At 49.2% G+C, this 18592-nt stretch overlaps 1 protein-coding gene across 7 annotated transcripts in view; it reads right to left on the reverse strand.

The window, feature by feature from the left end:
• Window positions 1–378: 378 nt before the first annotated feature.
• TNC (tenascin C) overlaps window positions 379–18592 on the reverse strand; it is a 97575-nt gene continuing 79361 nt past the window's right edge. For all 7 annotated transcript variants that reach the window (XM_028512267.2, XM_036022127.1, XM_036022129.1 and 4 more), the window contains 10 exons: window positions 17836–17979; window positions 15567–15686; window positions 13694–13837; window positions 12835–12965; window positions 9517–9649; window positions 7707–7858; window positions 6679–6775; window positions 5673–5834; window positions 2209–2372; window positions 379–1112 (listed from right to left, as the gene is read on the reverse strand). In XM_028512267.2, coding sequence (XP_028368068.1) covers window positions 1002–1112; window positions 2209–2372; window positions 5673–5834; window positions 6679–6775; window positions 7707–7858; window positions 9517–9649; window positions 12835–12965; window positions 13694–13837; window positions 15567–15686; window positions 17836–17979 — 1358 coding nt within the window. In that variant the 3' untranslated portion in view covers window positions 379–1001. The remainder of the gene's footprint in view (window positions 1113–2208; window positions 2373–5672; window positions 5835–6678; window positions 6776–7706; window positions 7859–9516; window positions 9650–12834; window positions 12966–13693; window positions 13838–15566; window positions 15687–17835; window positions 17980–18592) is intronic.

Here is an 18592-nt window from a genome sequence, read left to right on the forward strand (position 1 = left end):
GGGAATGAGGGGATGGTGGAGCCAAGATTTGAACTCAGGCAGTTCTGCTTCCGGGAATTTTAACTCTTGCATGATAACAATTCTCACCTCGCCTATGTCATAAAATTGTTAGGAGATTACTTTAGAAAATGGGTGTAAAAACATCTTTTAAACCATAAACGATTAGTCTTGGAAATACTGAGCAAGAAGACAAATCTGAAGTTGTCAGCTTTTCCCAACCTTGTTCAACTTTGTCCAAAAATGTGTTCCCCTCCCTTCCGGCCCTTCATCTCCCATGTGACCACACCCCTCCTCACCTTCGCTTTCCAGCACCCGCCCGGTTCAAGCGCACTAGTGTAGGCGGGATTCAGGCTCAGCAACAAAAGGCAAAATGACAGCTCTGTTTAAAAGTACTTGTGCTTTTATTAAAAAAAATACAATCAGGTACTGTCCACATGTGTTTTGGAAAGGAAGATGTCTTTAAAAGTCCTTAGCTTTCATCATCATTATTATATTAATAACATTAATTACATCCTTGACATGGAAACGGCATTGCTTGTCTGGGTTCTGCAGTATGAAATGTAAAACACAGGCATGGCTCCCAATGACACACATTGAATCGTTGCTAACAAAAATAGTGATAATTAATTACACAGCTCTGTGTAAAATACAGCTGGTTCTAAAACAGACTACCACTGTACAGCCCACCCCTCTCCCAGCCCCAGAGCCACCCCGAGAGGGGAAACCGGAAACCCTCGTGCTGCTGTCCCTGGGAGCGTTTTGCTGATCCGAAACAACAAAACAGAAACCTGCTGGAGACTGTCGTCTTTGGTGCGAAAGAAGGAATTGCGGAGCTTGGAGGCCAGCGCTCCTGCCAGCGGCCCCACTGCTCCATGGTCAATGTTAACTCCTGCCAAGTGCCCAGGTGTGGCTTGACGGTCAGATGGGTTGTACTGATACTTTGGTAGAATTCTTGTCTTCCTCTGGGCCCTACACCTCTCTCACCCAGTTGTCCCTGAATTTTACGCCCGTTTGCGCCTGCCTTCGAGATTTCGGAAGTTGCTGGGTCTCACCTTCATCTCGGCAAACTGGATTGAATGTTCGTGGCCCTTCCAGTGGAACCAGTTAACACCCTGCAAAAAAGAGAAGACCTCCAGGTTGGTTTGCATTAGGCAAGGTGTTCACTGACCGTTGCTACTTAATTGACGGAGCACGTTCTGTTTCAACGTGGCTGTTCGGTAGCTCACAGCTGTCTGCTGCCCCTGTGTCTATTGATCTGTGCAGTGAAAGCTTTCAAAGGTGCCGGCAGGTTCTGACTCGGTTATTTTACTTCAGTCAGAAGCCACTGAGGTTTGATCTGCCATCTTTAAACAAAGTGGTGGCTGATGAAACCTGCCATCGTTAGGAAAGGTGCTAACGGAATTCAGGTCCCAATTGGACATCACAGGATTGAGTAGCTACAGGCAGGGGAGTTTATAATCCACAAGATTCCTACAAAGTACTTTAATAGGGGTTGGTGTGGAATGGCAGAAAGACCACAGATGTAACACATTTTGGAACCTGGAATATAGTGTTAAATCTTAGTGCTTTTGCTTGAGACATAAACAGTCTTGAACAAGTTATCAAACATTTCTGGGCCTCAGTTTGACTATTTTTTTAAAGGTCTGACAGTGCCAACCTTGGAGGGGTGCTATGAAGGTGAAACGAATTCTGTCACGGCGGCTGGAGCAGAGTCAGAGTTAGGGCCGAGCTCCCGCCCCTCTTTGGTGGCCTTTTACATGATCTCCTTCTTCTCCCCAATTGGTTGGGAGGATGAAAAAAGTGGTTTCCATTTGGCATGTAGCTTTTTTTCATTTTTCAAGGAGACTGTACTACACTGATGTTGGGGGGAAGGCAGTGAAGTGTAACCAGCAACATAACGAGACGGAGGGAACACCTGGGCTCGCCCGCTTCCCCTGGATGGTCCCCACGGAATCCGCTCTCCCTTTGGCATTCAAAGATTTTGTCCGGGAAAAGCTTTCTATTCTGCAACCCACTTGACCAGTGGTTCCCCTCGGGAACTTCAGGAGCTGACACACGCTGTTTCTATGATTTCCCCTGACCTGCAGTGCCACTGGGGTTTCTCCTTGAGGTGCTGGGAAAAACACACCATCCACCTGAGGTCCCTGCCTCCCAGTCTCACCCCAACCAGTTTCCCAAGCCTGGACTTCGGCCTCACGATCTACTCACCTGACTGTGGTTATCGTCTCCGTATCTGCCCATCAGGTTGACACGGTGACAGTTCTTATACCAGAAGGCCCCCTTGTAGGACAGAGCACAGTTGGTGATGGCTGAGTCCGTGTCCTTGTCGAAGGTGGAGAAGGACCTGCCATTGTGGTAGGCCATCGAATCACCTGGGAGAGAGAAAGGACGTGCCTGAGAGATCCCAGCTGGAGTTTTCTGTGGGCCGTGAGGGGCAGAACCAGGGGTGACAATGGAAAGGTCCTGGGGTGGGCTGGCCTTGAACATTGGACCCAGATTCAGGATCACATACAGGACTGGGTGGGTTATGAGTGTCACCCAAGGATGCGTTTCTGATGGACGCAGCATAATCTGGTAGAAAGAGGGCTGTGGGTGGCTTTGGAGGGTCCAACTTCAAGGCCCATGTCTTCTATTCCTTAGCCATGACCTTGCACAAGTCAAGTCTCTTGCTAAACCTGTTTTCTCATCTTAAAAATGGAGCCAGCGTATTGCTTCTATCCACCTCAGGGTGCTGTCGGGACCGTGTATGACGGTGTATGCTATAAAGGCAGAGTGCTGAGCAAATAGTTAGGGTTGTTGTTCTTTTTACGGTTTTTTGCATCTTTCCATAAAGGAGCTCACTGAGTGATATGAGAAATCTGCATTCAAGAATGCTTTCCCCAAATACAAATATTTAGAGCCATACTTAGAACAAAAACCCTCCAGATAGTAGATGTCACTAAATAGCCTGCGTATCATATATTTTTCATAGTGTTTATGGGACCAGCATTCCCTGATTCTTAGACAAAAAGTCCATTCATAGATAGTGCTTTCTGGGAATCTACTTTGTAACTTAATACGTTGACTTTTAGGAACATTTAAGTGCCCTTTCTTTCCATGTACCTCACTCCCCACCCGGTCAACGCTGTGCATAAAAATATGAAATGCCACGGCACACGAGCCTGATATTTGGAGCAGGTTGTCAGAGGGCTCAGATGCCCTTTTAAGCTGCCAAGAGCATGAACACGGCAGGCAGGAGCTGATGAGATGCTCCCTGTCAGGGCTGCCTGTGTGCAGGGGCACATCCCAGCTCATCTGGGGTGGGAATACCGAGAGACTGGTGGGCGGAGGCTCCCTCATTCCTGAGGCTCCATCCGTGTCTTTGTCTGCCTTGTAACTAGACCCTTTTTGCCTGAAGCCATCTCAATCAAAGAGGTATTTATTGCCAGGTAGTAAGCCATCAGAATTCGTTGAGGGATGCAAGAACAAAAACAGTTTTTGCCCCCAGGTCTTCCTCTTCTCTAACTGCTCCCTCTCTTCTTTGACTGAGCCTGGCTTTTGGTGAACCTTTACCAGGAGACTTTTTTCCCCATTATAGATGTTTCCTTGGAGGGCTCAGAGAGGTTGGACAGTAACACAGCATCTCTCTCTTCTGTTTTCATGCACATAACTGAGCGTTGCCCAAAGTGGGCCTGGGGGGCATGGGCTGGGCATGCTCTCAGACCTGATCTGCCTTGATACCAAGAACAGCTTCTGCAGCCAGGCTTGTGCCCTGGGCCTGTAACAGGGTGCAGCCCAGAGGGGGAGCCCAAATAGGGATTTGGAATGGGGTCCAGAACTCAAGGTATCCAGGAAATATTAGGATGTCCTCACCCTTCCCCGCACAGGTGTGAGTGGGGGGAAGGGACACATAGAGCAGGAACATTCAGGACTATTTTGTACAGGAACAGCTTTGCAGCTAACCTCTGACACGGTCATTTAACATGTCTGTAACCTTTAACTGGTTTCATGGATATGTTAAATAGCTGTGGCTGTGCTTTGAGCCAGGTGAATGGAAGTGACTTCCACCCAAGATGTAGCTGGGAGGCAACTCCCCTGGTTATAGCACCTGTGTGAGAGTTTGGAGAAGATTGGCTCCACACCATACGGCCACAGCTGCCCGGACTCACAATGGCAGCCCAGTAAAGCTGGAAGGATACGGGAATGCTGGCATGTGTAACCGATTGTAGGAGGAGTTGAAAACGATGTTGCATAGGAAGATTGGTACAGGTATTTAAACGCATACTCGATAGCTGTTGAGGAGAGGACCACACGGCTGTGGCAGTGCAGGGAGAGCTACGTGGTTTTGGCAGAGTGGAGACCTCTGCAGCTTTGCTGGGAGAGAACCACGTGGTTTTAGCCAGAGTGGGGGCCTGCACAGCTTTGCCGGGGAGAGAACCATGTGGCTTTGGGGTGCTCTCTTTGGCTATATGGCTTAAGAAGTAGGAGAGACTTTGCCTGGAAGAAAAGGGGTGCAAGGACTTCTGTTGGTGGGCCATGAGAAGGTGCTACATGGTTTTGGATTAACTGGAGATCCTGGTGGCAACACAGCTGATGGTGCTGAGAGCCTGAATCACGGACTACAACTTTTCCTGAGATACGGTACCCCAGATAAGGGCAGGGGGAGAAGGAAAGACTGTGTGTGTCTGTGGGTATCTTAAAAGACTTTAGTATTTTGATGAAGATATTAGGTCACTACTTTAAGTCTGTATAGCTTTAAATAAACATTTCCTTTCCTTTTTGCAAATATCTGGCATTGAGAGATGTCTTTCCTTTGGTGGCAGACAAGCAAACCTAGTGGGGGGTCCTTTCAGTACTAGTGTATTGTACACCCCCCCCTTGGCCCTGTTCTGCAACAGGCCCACCTGCTACGAGCTGTTTCATCTTTGGCAAACCACCGAGTTTTTCTGAGCCTTGGTTTTCTCCCCTGTGTCTTCCTGGCATGGTTTTCGTGAGACTTAAATGGGGGTCATGTGTGGGGAATGTCTGTGAAAGAGGGTATTACCTACCAGGCCTGAATGCAGGTTTCCCTCCTTATTTCTCCCCTAGGGTGGAGCCAGGAAACCATGCAAAGGTCATTTCAAGTCAAAGAAATCTTCGAGACCTGAACTAGGTTATGGATGAGACAAGGAACGAAAAGGCTGCTGGAGAGTGTCGGGATGACTGTGTGACAGGGATGACCGTGTGACAGGGACGTCTGAGATGCAGGCACTTGGGTGATGGAGTGGATTGCCTGCACAGACCAGCAACACCACCCACAGTGGGCGGCACCACCAGGGAACCTGGAAGAAACGCTGGCTCTCGGGGTGTCAGCACTGCACATGCCCAGGATACCTAGAAGCACTGGCTGACGTGAGTATTAAAGCCTGAGAGACTGTTTTTTTATCAGTCTAAAACTGGTATCTAAAAGTGGGTAAGAAGGCACCTTTTTAAGTGATGGCAGCTGCAGATCAGTCCTGGATGTCCTGCGTCCTAACCTCCTCTGTTTCAGTGACCAAAATACCTATCTACCCAGCCCTGTTCAACAGCAGTTCTTCTGCACTGGCTCCAGTAGGGATTCACATGTTGATGCAATTTATGGATGGATTCGTGAAGGACGGGATGATGAGCACAGGGATCAGCCGAAAACACGAGCCGGTCCTGTGGGTTCCTACCTGCTGTGCCACTGTATTCCTCCACCTTCAGCTTGTAGCGAGTCTTGGCATCTCCCACGCTGAACCTGTTGTAGACGGCGTAGGCTGTCTTCCCGCGGTCCTGCAGGTCCACGCGGAGCTCGTACTGCCCTTGGGACGTGATTTTGTTCAGGTTGTCCAGCCCTGTGGATGACAGGCAGGGGTTGATGCAGAAGCACAAGTGACTGAGGCCATTACTTCTACTCCACCGTGTCAGAGCAGTGGCTGTAAACGCTAACGGGAGTTGCGGTCACACACAGACCCAGGCTCAATCCTTGCTGGTGCAACACCAGGCAAAACAGATGATGTTTTACCTGATGTTGTTCTCAGGTAAAATCAGGGTGACAAGCGTTGCCCTGCCAACCACCTAGGGTATTGTGAAGATCAAAGGAGGTAAGGTGGAAACAACAACTTGTAAACTCTAAAGCTCCTTACAAGTGAAGGACAATGGAGGACAGCAGGATCCACCTTCCCCGCCTAGGCACTGGTGCACAGGACAGTGCCCTCTGCAGGTAGGTTGTGGGAAAGTGTCAGCTGTGTGGGTGTATGGATGTAATGTTAGCCTGGAAGATTTCAAATTGCAGCTCAAATGCTTATAGTGTTGGCTAGACTCTTGGGCAAGATGGGGATTTTGTACCTTGCAGGGGTGCTTAGAGGTGATGGTTATAAACAGCCCATCTCAGCCCCAGGAGACCAGAACAGAAGCAGTTAATGGTATCAATAAGGACGATTTTATAAATGGTTCAGTGAATGACTTAAGGCTAAGCTCATTCTTAAGGCCTGGCTGTTGGCTTTCCCTTGACCAGATTTTTATTTTTAATGATCCAGAGAATTTGAAGTATTTTCCACTGAGGAGTTGAAATTCTGAGTCTACCACCAGAGCTGTCTCCTCCTCATCCATTTCTCTCCCATAGGTTGCTGTGGGCTGGGACAGTGACAAGGAGGGCAGATATGGACATTGGGTCACAGACATGCAGGGCTGCGTTACCAAGCCAGAATTCTTCTCTGCGGTCCCCAAAGCCAGCAGCATAGGCCTTCCAGTTTCGGTAGAAATCCTCACGCCCGTTTTTGCGTCTCAGGAATACCTGCAAACATAACCAGTGAAGCTGGGTGCGTGTAAGCTATTGAAGGAGGGAGAAGGCATCTTCCTGGGGGGAAGAGCGCTGGACTGCAGGAAAAGCACCAGCCCCCTGTCACAGTTTGCCAGGTAACTCTGGGCAGGTCACCTCCCCTCTCTGAGCCTTGGTGTCCTCACTTAAAGAATAGGGACTAACAATACCACCCAGCTCTGAGTGGCAATGATGTGTCAGTGCAGTGGCATCGCTGTAACAAATGCATCATCCTGGGGCGGGATGATGATAGTGGGAGAGGCTGCATGTGGGGACCAGAGTATGTGGGCACTCACTGTACCGTGTGCTCAATTTTGTTGCAAACCTAAAACTGCTCTAAAAAATAGAGTTTAAATAAACTCTTAAAGTCTGTTGTTCAAAGACTTAAATAAGACTTGAATAAGTCTTTGAACAACAGGGTGGGGATTGACAGAGGGAGTGGGGGGAGGGATGGGCAGGATAGGGGAGAGCAACAGGGGAAAAGATTGGGACTGTAATTGAACAATAAAAAAAATAAAGTTTATCAATTGCAAAATACTTCCTAGATCACATGGTAGAGATTGAAATAATTCATATAAAGTTCTTGGCACAGTGCCTGGTAGAGAGCAGGTACAAATTAATACACAGAGTAGGTATGTAACTACTGTCATATTTATGCATCACACAGCTGAGGATCAGAGGAGGTAAGTCACAAGAAAATGATTTTCTTCTGTTTTTTAACCCACAGCTTCTTTCCCAGTCTTTGGTGTAAGAGCTAACCCCTGAATGTCTCTGTGTGACAGGTGATATCTGACAAAGCTTCATGTGCCTTGGGGTCAGAGTGCAGGGAGAGGACCTCCGCCCCTCCCACCCCACGTGCCCTCCACTCCCAGGCCCCTTGCCTGAGGTTTCAGTGATTGATACTCACGATCCATCCGCCCCCGTCAGAGGTCATGTCACAGAAGACTTCCAGAGGCTGGGTCTTATTGCTGTTCAGATAAATGGTGTAGAGGCCAGAGGTTGTGTCTCCGTTCAGCATTGCTTGGGAGCAGTCCCTGGGGAATGGGTACAGGAGTCCAACTGCAGGGTGAGAGGAAAGGGTGGCTGTCAGAGCGGGAGGCCTGGGGTGGAGCTTGCACATTTCAGTGCTACTGTTTGTTGGCTGGATACTTACCCTCTCTGAGACGTTGTTCCCTTACATGCAAGGTGGGGACAGAACCTATTTTGCGAGGGTGCAATGAGGTGCAGAGGTTATGGATGTAAGGGACACATCTGTCTCAGTCCCTCAGATGGATGGATGGAAGCCGTCAGTGATGGCAGCAGGAGGAGGGCTAAGCCACTAGGGTGGGCATGTAGGAGGTTGGCCTTGATCTGCCTGGAGCAGCCAGGCAGCACCTGATGAGCACATATACCGGCCAGGATGGCTGGATTCCTAGCACCCTGCGGGTGGCCTGCTGTGGATCAGGGCACGCTGTTACGCTGGATGTACCCAGTGTCATCAGATAACTCAGAAACTAAAGGGTTCTAGTCCTCAACTTGCCCCTTCCTTGCCTTGGGGTGCCAGAGAAGGCATTTAACTGCCCTGAGCCTGGGAATCTTAGATGGGGGAACACGAGAATGCCTGGGGAATCTCCAAGTGCAATAATGTGATGGAAAACATTAAAAACATGGTGGATACAGACCGTCTTGGGTCTGTGCTTAGCAGGCGGCACAGAGAATTGGCAGCCAGAGGAGTTTTTTTCTGATCTGACTCCTCACTGGACCGCTGTACTTCACCTTCACCTGAGGTTGCGGCATTAGCTGTTGTCTATTTCATAGCCCTACTCCGAGAGCATCTGTAGGATACACTCATATTGTTGTGTTCTCAGCACCTGGCGTAAGTTCTGTCAGGGGTACGTTTGCCTGTGCACGTCCCTCAGCAGGTGTATGCAGAGTGACCAGAGTGAATCGTGAAGGGCAGGTTCAAGGCTGTACAAAGACCGATGCCTCCCTTCCCAGGGATGGCTGCTTCCTCTTATTCACCAGTGGAACACCTTGCGTGTCTGCCATCTGCAGAAGACACCCAGTGGCAGGGTGCAGAGAGGGTGCCCTGGTCCTCGAACACCTGAGCCCAAATCTGACTCTAACTCATGGTGTAGCCTTGAGCAGGTCACTGAGTCTCTGGGAACCTTTGTTTCCCCACCAAAGACTGGGTATTCTATTTTTGGCTCACCGCACCAGCTTGGTGGGAAGACAGTGTATGATTCTGAATCTGGACAGACTTTGTAAACGCTGACATCCTGAGAAAAAAGAGAGGGACCCTAAACCTACAATGAGCCCTGAGAATGGACCACACAATGGGCTAGGATGTTAAGTGCAATGCAAGGACCCTCACAAAGGTCTTGTGAAGAAGGGATGGTTATTAATCCCATAGATGTATAGTTGGAATAACTGAGTATAGATGGAATAACTGAGACCAGTATAGATGGAATAACTGAGGCTTGTAGAATGGCAGCGATTTTCCTGGGTCACGCAGAGCAAGTGGTGGAGATGAGGATTGAGTCCAGATGTTCTATTTACTGACCCTCCTTCCCTTTTGCCACAAGCCCCATTATCCCTTGCACTCACATTCCTTGGGCTTTCAGGTAGTAGCAGGGAACTGATCCTTTTTAGAGGTTGGTAGAAAGGTTTAATGTAGCAGTCAGAGAAGGAGAGGAGGGTTGGTTCAGCTCACAGAGTTCGATCCCTGAGCTGCTTACTTGTGGTGAAGATGGTCTGGACCAGCTTGCTCCTCAGGGGCCCACGCAGTGCCTGGATCTTTGCTGTGTAGTGAGTGGATGGGCTCAGCTCTGCTAGGCTGTAGGAGGTGGTGTCTGGCCCCAGAATGACTTCCTAAGGGCAGAAGAAAGAATAGAATAACTTTTGGCCACATAAATCCTTGGGTACACATGATGCATTCATTCATTCAACCATCCATTTGTTTCTTTTTCTTCCCTTTTACTCCCATTTATTTCTGTATTTAACAAGAATCCACTGGTCCCAATGTGTGCCACGCTCCATGCTCACTCCTCAGATGTCAGAGATGGGGGAATGTAGCATGAGCTAAGGTCTTGGGGCCAGGAGAGGCAGAGCTAATTAAAATAATATGAAAAGGCAACAACCCGCCCCAGACATCCTTGGTTCTTGGTGGGGGAGTGCAAGAAGAGGTAGGAAAAGACCAGATGACAAGGGGACTTAAATGCCATGCTGTGGAATTTAAAGTTTGTCATTATAAGAAGTGGAGATTCCTAAAAGGTTTATGACATGAGCCCAATTTAATACGGTAGCAAGGTGAATTACACGAAGGACAAAAGGTTTAGACTTTGAGACAGTCATATCAGTGGTCCCTAAATACGGCTCTTTTTCACAGCCCTCTGGAAAGCTTTAGAGTAATGCAACACTGGGCTCCATCCCAGACTGACGGGATCATAAGGGCTGGAAGTGGGGCCTGACCAGGTGCCTATGTGAGAAACTCCCCAGATGACTCTAAAGCCCAGTCGGTTTGGGGCTCTCTTCAGCCAGGAGGTGATTGCAGTGCATGGCAGGCAGGGCGTGTGAAGACCGGAGCTGACCCAGCACGCCTCTCTTCTAGAGCAAAGGCATCCAGGAGAGGCAGACGTGTGCAGCTGCGGCACACACCTGCAAGCTAACCATGCTTGCAGTCTGTGACTGGTCACTGTGCTGCTGCCCAGAGGTGATCGGTTTCAATGTGCAGGACATTCTCTTTCTTTTCAAATCTTCTTTCTAGCTTCCCATGCCTGTGAAGTCACCTTTTAGCAAACAACCTTGGTGTGTGAGATTGGAATTCAACCTGCATTCCTAGCTAACCAAACACAGCAGTGCTCTGTACAAGCTGCAGACACAGCCGACCGGGGTTAGGCAGTGATGACTCAGTACGGAGGCCCCTGGGAGGTCCTCTTCACCCTCACAACTCAGCAGGTGAAGTTATCCTGATTCTTCCAATGTGGGTGGGGTTTCAGAGAAGCCAAGAGACTTGCTCTCACTCCATAATTTATTGGTGGCAGAGGATGGCCCCCCGGCATCCTGTCCAGGACTCTTCTGTCCTACACTGGGCTGATTTTCTGGAGTGACTCGCATAAAGCTGGGAACTGACCATGCAGGAAAGTAAACCAGGGTGAGTGCCTATTTGATATCAGTGACCCAGTGACCTTTGCATGACCCCCAGGTCTGGCCCTTGGGGAAGGATCAGATATAAAGCTGGGTTCATTGAATTACTTGGGGATACAATTACCTATGAGCTCTCTAGGCTGCTGTGCAAAGTCATTTTCTAGGCAACTAGGATGGATTGAAATGAGACTCATGACGTTAGGTGGACACCAAATCCTAGACTGCCGGGCCAGGAAGGGACCTTAGAGATTGGTGGGTCCAGTGCACGCATTTTATAGATGTGAACACTGCCCCCCAGAGAAAGTAAGGGACTTGCCTCTGTTCACACAGGGGGTTAGTTCGTTGTTATACCAACTCCAAGCAGGGCCATGATGGTAACTAGAAGCATGTGTCTGCTTCTGGCTAAGCACGGAAGACCAGACATGACGGTTTATCTCTACTGGCCTCTGATGCCCACTAAATGAGCGTGAAGGGACATACAGTGTAAACCCACACAGTGAGGGACATGGCAGAGGAGACAGCCCCAGGCACGCGGTGCCAGCGGAACCCTGGTAGATAGAAAGTGTGCAGGGGAGTGGCAACTGCGGGACAGAATGGAGAATGCTGGGGACTGAGTTGGCCGAGCCCTCAGAGGCTTGATGACGAATGCCCCAGCACCCGGGGAGTTCAGGAATGGAATGCAGGCAGGGGCAAAGATGCCTTTGAAGGTCAGTGTGGGGCATGGCTGAGCAAAAGTTTGTTTAAAAGCTCTGTGTGAGAGAAGGACCCCCAGCTCTGACAGTCTGCGTGATGGTCCTTCCCAGCCCAGAGGGAAGGCTGAGTCGAGCCTCCGGAAAGGCTGAGCCAGGGAAGGGGCTCTTGTCCAAACCCAGCAGGGCTAGCTGCAGGGGAGGCTGGGGCATCACACCAGAAACAGAAAGTTTGTGCACAGGGGGGCCCCACACTCTTTCTCTAGCTGGGCTCCCGGCAGCCTGGTTTGCAGGAGTTGGAGGCTTACAGCACTGATACTTGGGAGCCCCCCCCAAATTGCTGGGTACTTTCCCCATAGTTGACAGGCCCTGTCTGTGTGACTGGAATTCCCAATCAGCTGTTTCATTCTTGGCTCCAGGGCAAAAGGACCAACAGACATTGGGTAGAAGTCTCCAGCATGAAAGATGGAGACCTAAACCAAACCAACAGTAGTGAAACAGAAAAGAACTTGGAAGAAACACTGCAGGTTGTAGAATAAAAAAATAACATGCATTCTCAGAGATAAAGAGAAGATGATGCACAAAACGTGAACAATATGCTAGGAACAGATGAATGTGCAGAGACTAAGTAAGAGACCCCAGAAATATAAAGGATGATGACCAAAATTAAAAATTCATTAGCAAGGTTTAGCAGGTTAAGTTAGGAATATCTCACTTAAGTGAAGGTCTAAAGTTATTTCAAATTACAAAGTAAAAGGGAAAATGTTCCTGGGTAGAGAAATAATAAATAGCACGAACTACTCCTGTGAACAGTACCCACTGTTCAAGTCATAAGACCACGGTGATACGTATTTCAGACATACAACAGAGAGATGCCCTCTGGGAGGTAATGTACGTATATGTGGCAAAAATGCAGAAGAAGCCTTTGGCCTTTGCTCAACGAAATGTCAACAGACCAAGAATCCAGCTCCCAAACTGTTCTCAAGTCTTATGAGCAGTGGTTCTTGACCTTGGCCAGCTACCAAAACTGGAGTCTGATGGAAATGAGAGATGCTGGAGCATATGATTCAGAAGGCACGGCATCCAGCCCCTGTAAATTTTTTTTCCAGTTTCTCAGTTGCACTGGGATAGAGAAACACACCCAGATAATTCTTCCCTACTTTGAGAATAACAGGAAGGTTTCAATTAGCAGTGGAGACTTGTTTATATACTTCAAGATACCTTGACTGTACCATCCGCAGATTCATACACCAACAGGTAACCGGTGACAGATGCCCGGGGGGGTCGCCAGGTGAGGACGGCACTTTCCGACTGAACCTCGGTAGCAGTCAAGTCTCTAGGAGCATCGAGGTCTGGAGAAGATAAGACATCCAACAGCAAATAAGTCGGCATGTGTAAGACGAAAATCCCTGGCTAGGTATCCGGAGGCCTGGGTCTAAGTCCTTTTCTAACCATTGCTCTACATGACCTTGGATGGAGCCTTCCCCATCTGTAAATGAGGAGGCTGAGCCATATAATCTCCACAGGCATATGTCCTCTGGGCTCCACCTCATCCGAGGGACCAGGTTTTCCCGAGCCCAACCCAGCCTTGATGGGCCTTGGACTGGGAGAGAAAGACACAGCTGTGAACATGTCACTGATGTCCCTTGTTCCTAAACAAGAGGACAAATGCATACCCATATCGATGCTCACCCCTACTGAGAGGGCACTTCCTCCATTCCCCTGCTTGCTACAGTTTGTGAAAAGATCTCAATGTATAAAAACCCAACAGACATTTAGACAAACTTGCCTGAACAATCCTTCTCTCACAATATTTCCTTGTCTAGAACATGGATCACTAAATACTGAATTGAGGGCCAGTGGGGGCTGGTTTTCTACTTATAAGCTCTTCTTTTAAAATTATTTTCTGGTCCACTGGGAGAACAGGTCATCTCAGGTCAACAGGAAGCCGTGTGCTTCTTCAGGCCCAGATGGAGTGGGCGCTGGGGAGTTTGGCTAGTAGTGACACTGCACAGATCGGACTGAAGAAGGATGCTGGGGAGGGGACTGTCTAAGGTAGGGGCTCCTGGCGTCTTTGTACCTGTCATGAACTTGGTACTGATGGTCGAGCTTTTCTGGGGCCCTTTTTCTGCAAAGACCCTCAGCATGTACTCCGTGGCCGGCTCGAGGTTGGTCAGCACGTACTCCACCGTATTCCCGGATACCGTTCTTGTAATTTCTGGCACTGTACATGAAACACACACACCGAGGCAGTTACCTCTGCTGGTCTGAGCCACCAGCAGACTCCGCCAGCAGTGCACACACCTCCTTCTCACACAGACACTTTCCCTGGCCCTGCAGACAAGCACGTTTGAGTTCCTGAAATGACTCACGCCCCTTTCTCTCTCTTGAGCATTCAGCCCATGTACAAAGGATTCATCATATGGAGACTGAATTTTTCCAGGCACCAAATCAGAAGGAAGGGGAACTGGGGGTCAGGAGAATTTTCCAGATGGTGCAGGCACAGCTGGAGGAGTGGTGCTGGAGCATCTTTAAATATTGCCTGCACTTCATCTGTCTCAGGGCTCGTTGTCCCTCTCCTTTTTACTTACTTACATGGCCTTTTATACTTCGACAAATGTTGTCAAGTCATTAGGCTGGAGGACCACAACAGTCGGGCGACAGACGCACCAGAGTCGGGTCCTGCCTTTGGGACCCACTGGGTCAGGTCCAAGGTGGAAACCGAACATTAGTGCCCGAGCGCATGTGTTTATTCCCTAATCGCTGGTGACCAGCCATCCTGGCTTGCCAGGGACAGAGGAGTGTCTCAGGGTGTGGCACTTTTAGTGCTAAAACGGGGAAAGTCCTGGGCAAATTGGAACGGGTTGGCCACCCCACCACATCATCTATGAGCCCCCCTCTGCACCCCCAGATCACGCCTTTCCTAGGCACTCAAAATTTCCATGATTCCCGTGAGCTATATCCTGATGTATTTTAGGTGAGACAACACCATCTTCTCAGACTCAGAAGCGTTTGTGCATAGAGAATATTTACGAATTGAAGAATAAAAAGAATAAATGCACACACCTGTCCTCCTCCCCATTCCCTCCCCCAGGCTCCGTCCTCACAAAGAATTCTCTCAGGTTGGTGCCGCCTGAGTTCAGATGTTCAGAGGCCCCAGACACGGGTCATGGTGCCTTGTCCTCCAGTCACTGAAAGGAAAACCCTACTGAACCATCAAATATAAAACTAGCATATGCTTTGAGATTAATGTAGTAACATTCTTTCTAGAGGAGCTCATTACAAACGTATGGCTCATTCATTGGAAAGGAATCCCTCTCCTCTCTTATTTGCATTGGAGTTTAATAAAACAGGTGTTTAATTTGCCAACTGAGCATCTTAGCAAAGAGGCTTGCAAAGACGAGGAACAATGCCTTCTGGTTTCTCAAACTTGCTACCGCAGGCCCCTCTGTGGCCCCTGGGAAGCCTAGGTTCCCAGCATCACCTGAAGTAGCCCCTTTAAGATTAAGCTTCTGAAGCCCTTCTTTCTAAGAGACGAGAGCTGCTTCCTAGAGAGGAAGAGAGGGTGGCTGATGCCGGAAGGTGCAGACCCTCGCAGGAGAGGAGGAACAGGCTAGGGATGTTGCCTTTAATTTTCTTTTAAATGGACGACTGGACTTCCTCAACAAAACCACAACCACAACGTGCAAGCTCTTTGACAACAGGCAGCGGCACACAGGCAGGGCCTCCTTGCCACTCCCCGACCAGGCCCTGCCACACCTCCCCCACCCCACCCCCGCCCCAGCCCTCGTTCTGAGGTGGGAATGGAGAGCCACAGGGACACTGCTGGCCTTCCAGCCTCCCCATGCATTTCTGTCATCCTCCACCAAAGGCGGCCGGAGAAGGGAGAACAGGGAGAGCTTCAGCAGAGCAGATGCTCCCCATGGTGGGGAGGGTCTTGGACACAGCCTCACCTTTCTCCCCTGTGTAGGAGATGACGTAACTGTCCACGGGGGCAATGGCCGGCTGCCACATGGCCAGGGCTTCTGAGTCGGTGATGTTGGCTGTCACCAGGCCAGAGGGGCTGTCCAGAGCTGCAAAGAAAGATGGTGATGTGTCAGAGATAGGCAGTCATGGGTAGGACCTCAGACCACAGCTGTCTTCAGACCTCTGCTGTCCACCCTGCTCCTGGACTCCTGGCTGGGGACACAGTGCCAGCTGCATGGAAGGTTTGGAGTCCTGACTTGGGAGCCAGTATGAGCAGGGTTTGAGTCCTCCCTTGCTGGACGTGTTACCTTGGGTCTCTATTTCCCCGTCTGTAAAATGGGGATACTCATTCTGCTTGGTGGAATCCTCAATGTTATTCTGATCGTCACATGATATCATAGGTGGAAAGATGCTGTATCAAATGGAAAGGGCTGGACACGTGACAAGGGTTATCATTATAGTTCCTGTTGCTTTCCCAAGGGAGAGAACTTAAAACACACACACACACACACACACACACACACACACACACACAGGAAACTTATGGAGTGAAGGCTGCCTGAGGCTTTTTGGGGTTTGAGTGAGAGCTCTGGTTAGGTGGCTTGTCGAGGACATGGGCTCTGGGGGCTGGGGGCTGGGGGCTGGGCTCCGCCTTGGCCTCTCTGTCTGGGGCCTGTGTGGCCTGTGTAATTTCCCTCTACAAACCTCACTTCCTTCAGCTGTCAAAGGGGGACTGTTGCAAGGATGAACCTGGTGCTGTGTGTGATGTGTGCTGGGGACAGCACTCAATAATGGCGGTGTTATCAATAGAGCATTCAAGTTACTTGGAGTCATTGATACAATTTCCCAACGACTTGGTCTGGGAAAGGATGGATACAGGGCCCTGGCCCGATTGGTTGACCACTGCTGACACCCAACACTGCTTTTTTAGAAACCAAGCTACTTACGACTATTTTCCTCTTGTGTCCCCATTTACCATTTAATTATTTCAGGACAACAGCCCCAGGAGGGTGGAGGGCAGCTGTCATGAGCTCTTTCTGCAGATGACATGCCTGAGTCCCAAGGGAGGCAATGACTGGACTTGACAGTCAGGAGTGGCCGAGTGACTTGGGGGACCCACATCCTCCGCTCCGAGTTCCTTCCTGCCTCATCACGCCTGCACAGAATCTCCTTTAACTGGCGAGGACACGGGTGCCTTGGGGAGAAAGGCATCCAGCTTTTGCTGTCTGCTGCCATGGAGAATCCGTGAATGAAAAATTTCTGTGGGGGCAACAAGGGCTTATGTGGCAGGGTGGTCAGGACTCTGGGTTCAGATAGGGTGTTTTAATTGCATGTTACAAACTCTTTGAGGCTATTAGGATATTTTTAAAATTTCTACAAGGCCCATTCTTTGCATCCTTGAATGGATTAGACTGGATAATTGCTCATATATCAAAGGATAAATTGTTTAGAGACATGGCTGCCTGAAGAGAAATTTCCCAATTCATTCTTCTTCAATGCAATTCATTATTTCCCCCTCCTCACTGGGTGCTGTCCAAATCAGGTTGTAACAGGAAAACAATCCTTTATTTGAGAAGCACACAGAGCTAGACTGACCTCAGTTGAAATTTGTCTCCAGCATTTACTAGTCATAGGGCTCCGGGTCTCAGTTGTTTCCTCTGTAGAATGGGAGTGACAGTAGCCATTTGAATGGTTTAAATGTGAAGGGATTAGTAACAGAGCCGGGAATTCAGTGGCTGCTCAGTTGAGAGCAGTAACTTGGTAGCTGTCACTGAATCATGTCTGTGTGAAGCACCTGCTTGAAAGGACCCTCGTGATTTGCTGGCACCAGGTGGGGAAGGGGGTGGAGGCTGATTGTACACAGTCATCTTATATACAGGTGCTTTACCTATGTTGTTTCACGTGATTCTTACAGCAGAGGAAGCAGAATTGTACCCATTTCACAGAGAAGGAAGCTAGAGCCTAAAGAAATGAATTGACTGCTCATGTATCTAGAAATGGTCAATCCAGGATTTCAACCCAGCTCAGCGTGACTCCCCAGCTTGGCCTTTTCCTTCCATATGGCCCCAGGAAACAGAGGTCCAGGATGTTTAAGAATAAAATTAGGGTTCCCCAGCCCATAGGAGGAAGGGGATGGGCCCGAAATGAGGCACGCGATGCTTCAAATCCAGTCCACTTCCCACTAAGATTTCCTAAATGGAAACATTTTCCCAGCTGCTGAGTCACGAGTGGTAATACTAAAGGCGACAGCACCACCTGTGGTGAAGGTTCCCGAGACGGGTTCGCTCTCCTCGAAGCCCTTTGTGGCGATGATGCTGACGAGGTACTCGGATCCAGGTAAGAGTTTCACCAGCCTGGCCCGAGTCCCGGTTCCGTCCACAGTGACCACTTGAGGTGTACCTGCAACACAGTAAAGCAGCGTCGGGGCTGGGGAGCCTCGCCGAAACGCACTCACTGTTGCCCCAAGAATGGGTGTGCCGGACTCGGAGATGACACCATACCAGTGCCATTTTCTTGACTTCTCGTTTGCTCTTGCCCTCTGGCATAAGAGAAGAGGTCTTACTTTTTGTATAATGTAATTTTCCATCCAGGCAGATGCCAAAATCCAAGCCAGGGGAGGAAAAAGCATGAAGTCACAATGTGTTAAAAATGGTCAATTTCCATTTGGTAGAGAGCTGTCATGTTGTACAAATTTTATTTATTTTTCTCACAAAGAATATGGGAAGCTCACCATGTGATGCCCATGTAACATATTTAACCCATTGTTTTAGGTTAGGCATATATAGGCTCCCTTACCAGTAGGGATTCTCTTCTTTAAGAAGAGAAGATGGTGATAATCAAGTCTGTACTCTGACAGCTATTAAAAAGCCCAAAATTTATATTTCTTAGAATTTGGGGACTGGTGAGGAGCTTGAACATCAGCTAGTTAAACTCAGCACCTCATAGAGATGCTACAGCATTCCTCTGAAGAGGTTGTCAAGCCTTCTCTCTGTACACACTTCCCCTAACAGGG

This window comes from Phyllostomus discolor, chromosome 3 (genome assembly GCF_004126475.2).
Source record: "Phyllostomus discolor isolate MPI-MPIP mPhyDis1 chromosome 3, mPhyDis1.pri.v3, whole genome shotgun sequence".
Classification (NCBI taxonomy): domain Eukaryota; kingdom Metazoa; phylum Chordata; class Mammalia; order Chiroptera; family Phyllostomidae; genus Phyllostomus; species Phyllostomus discolor.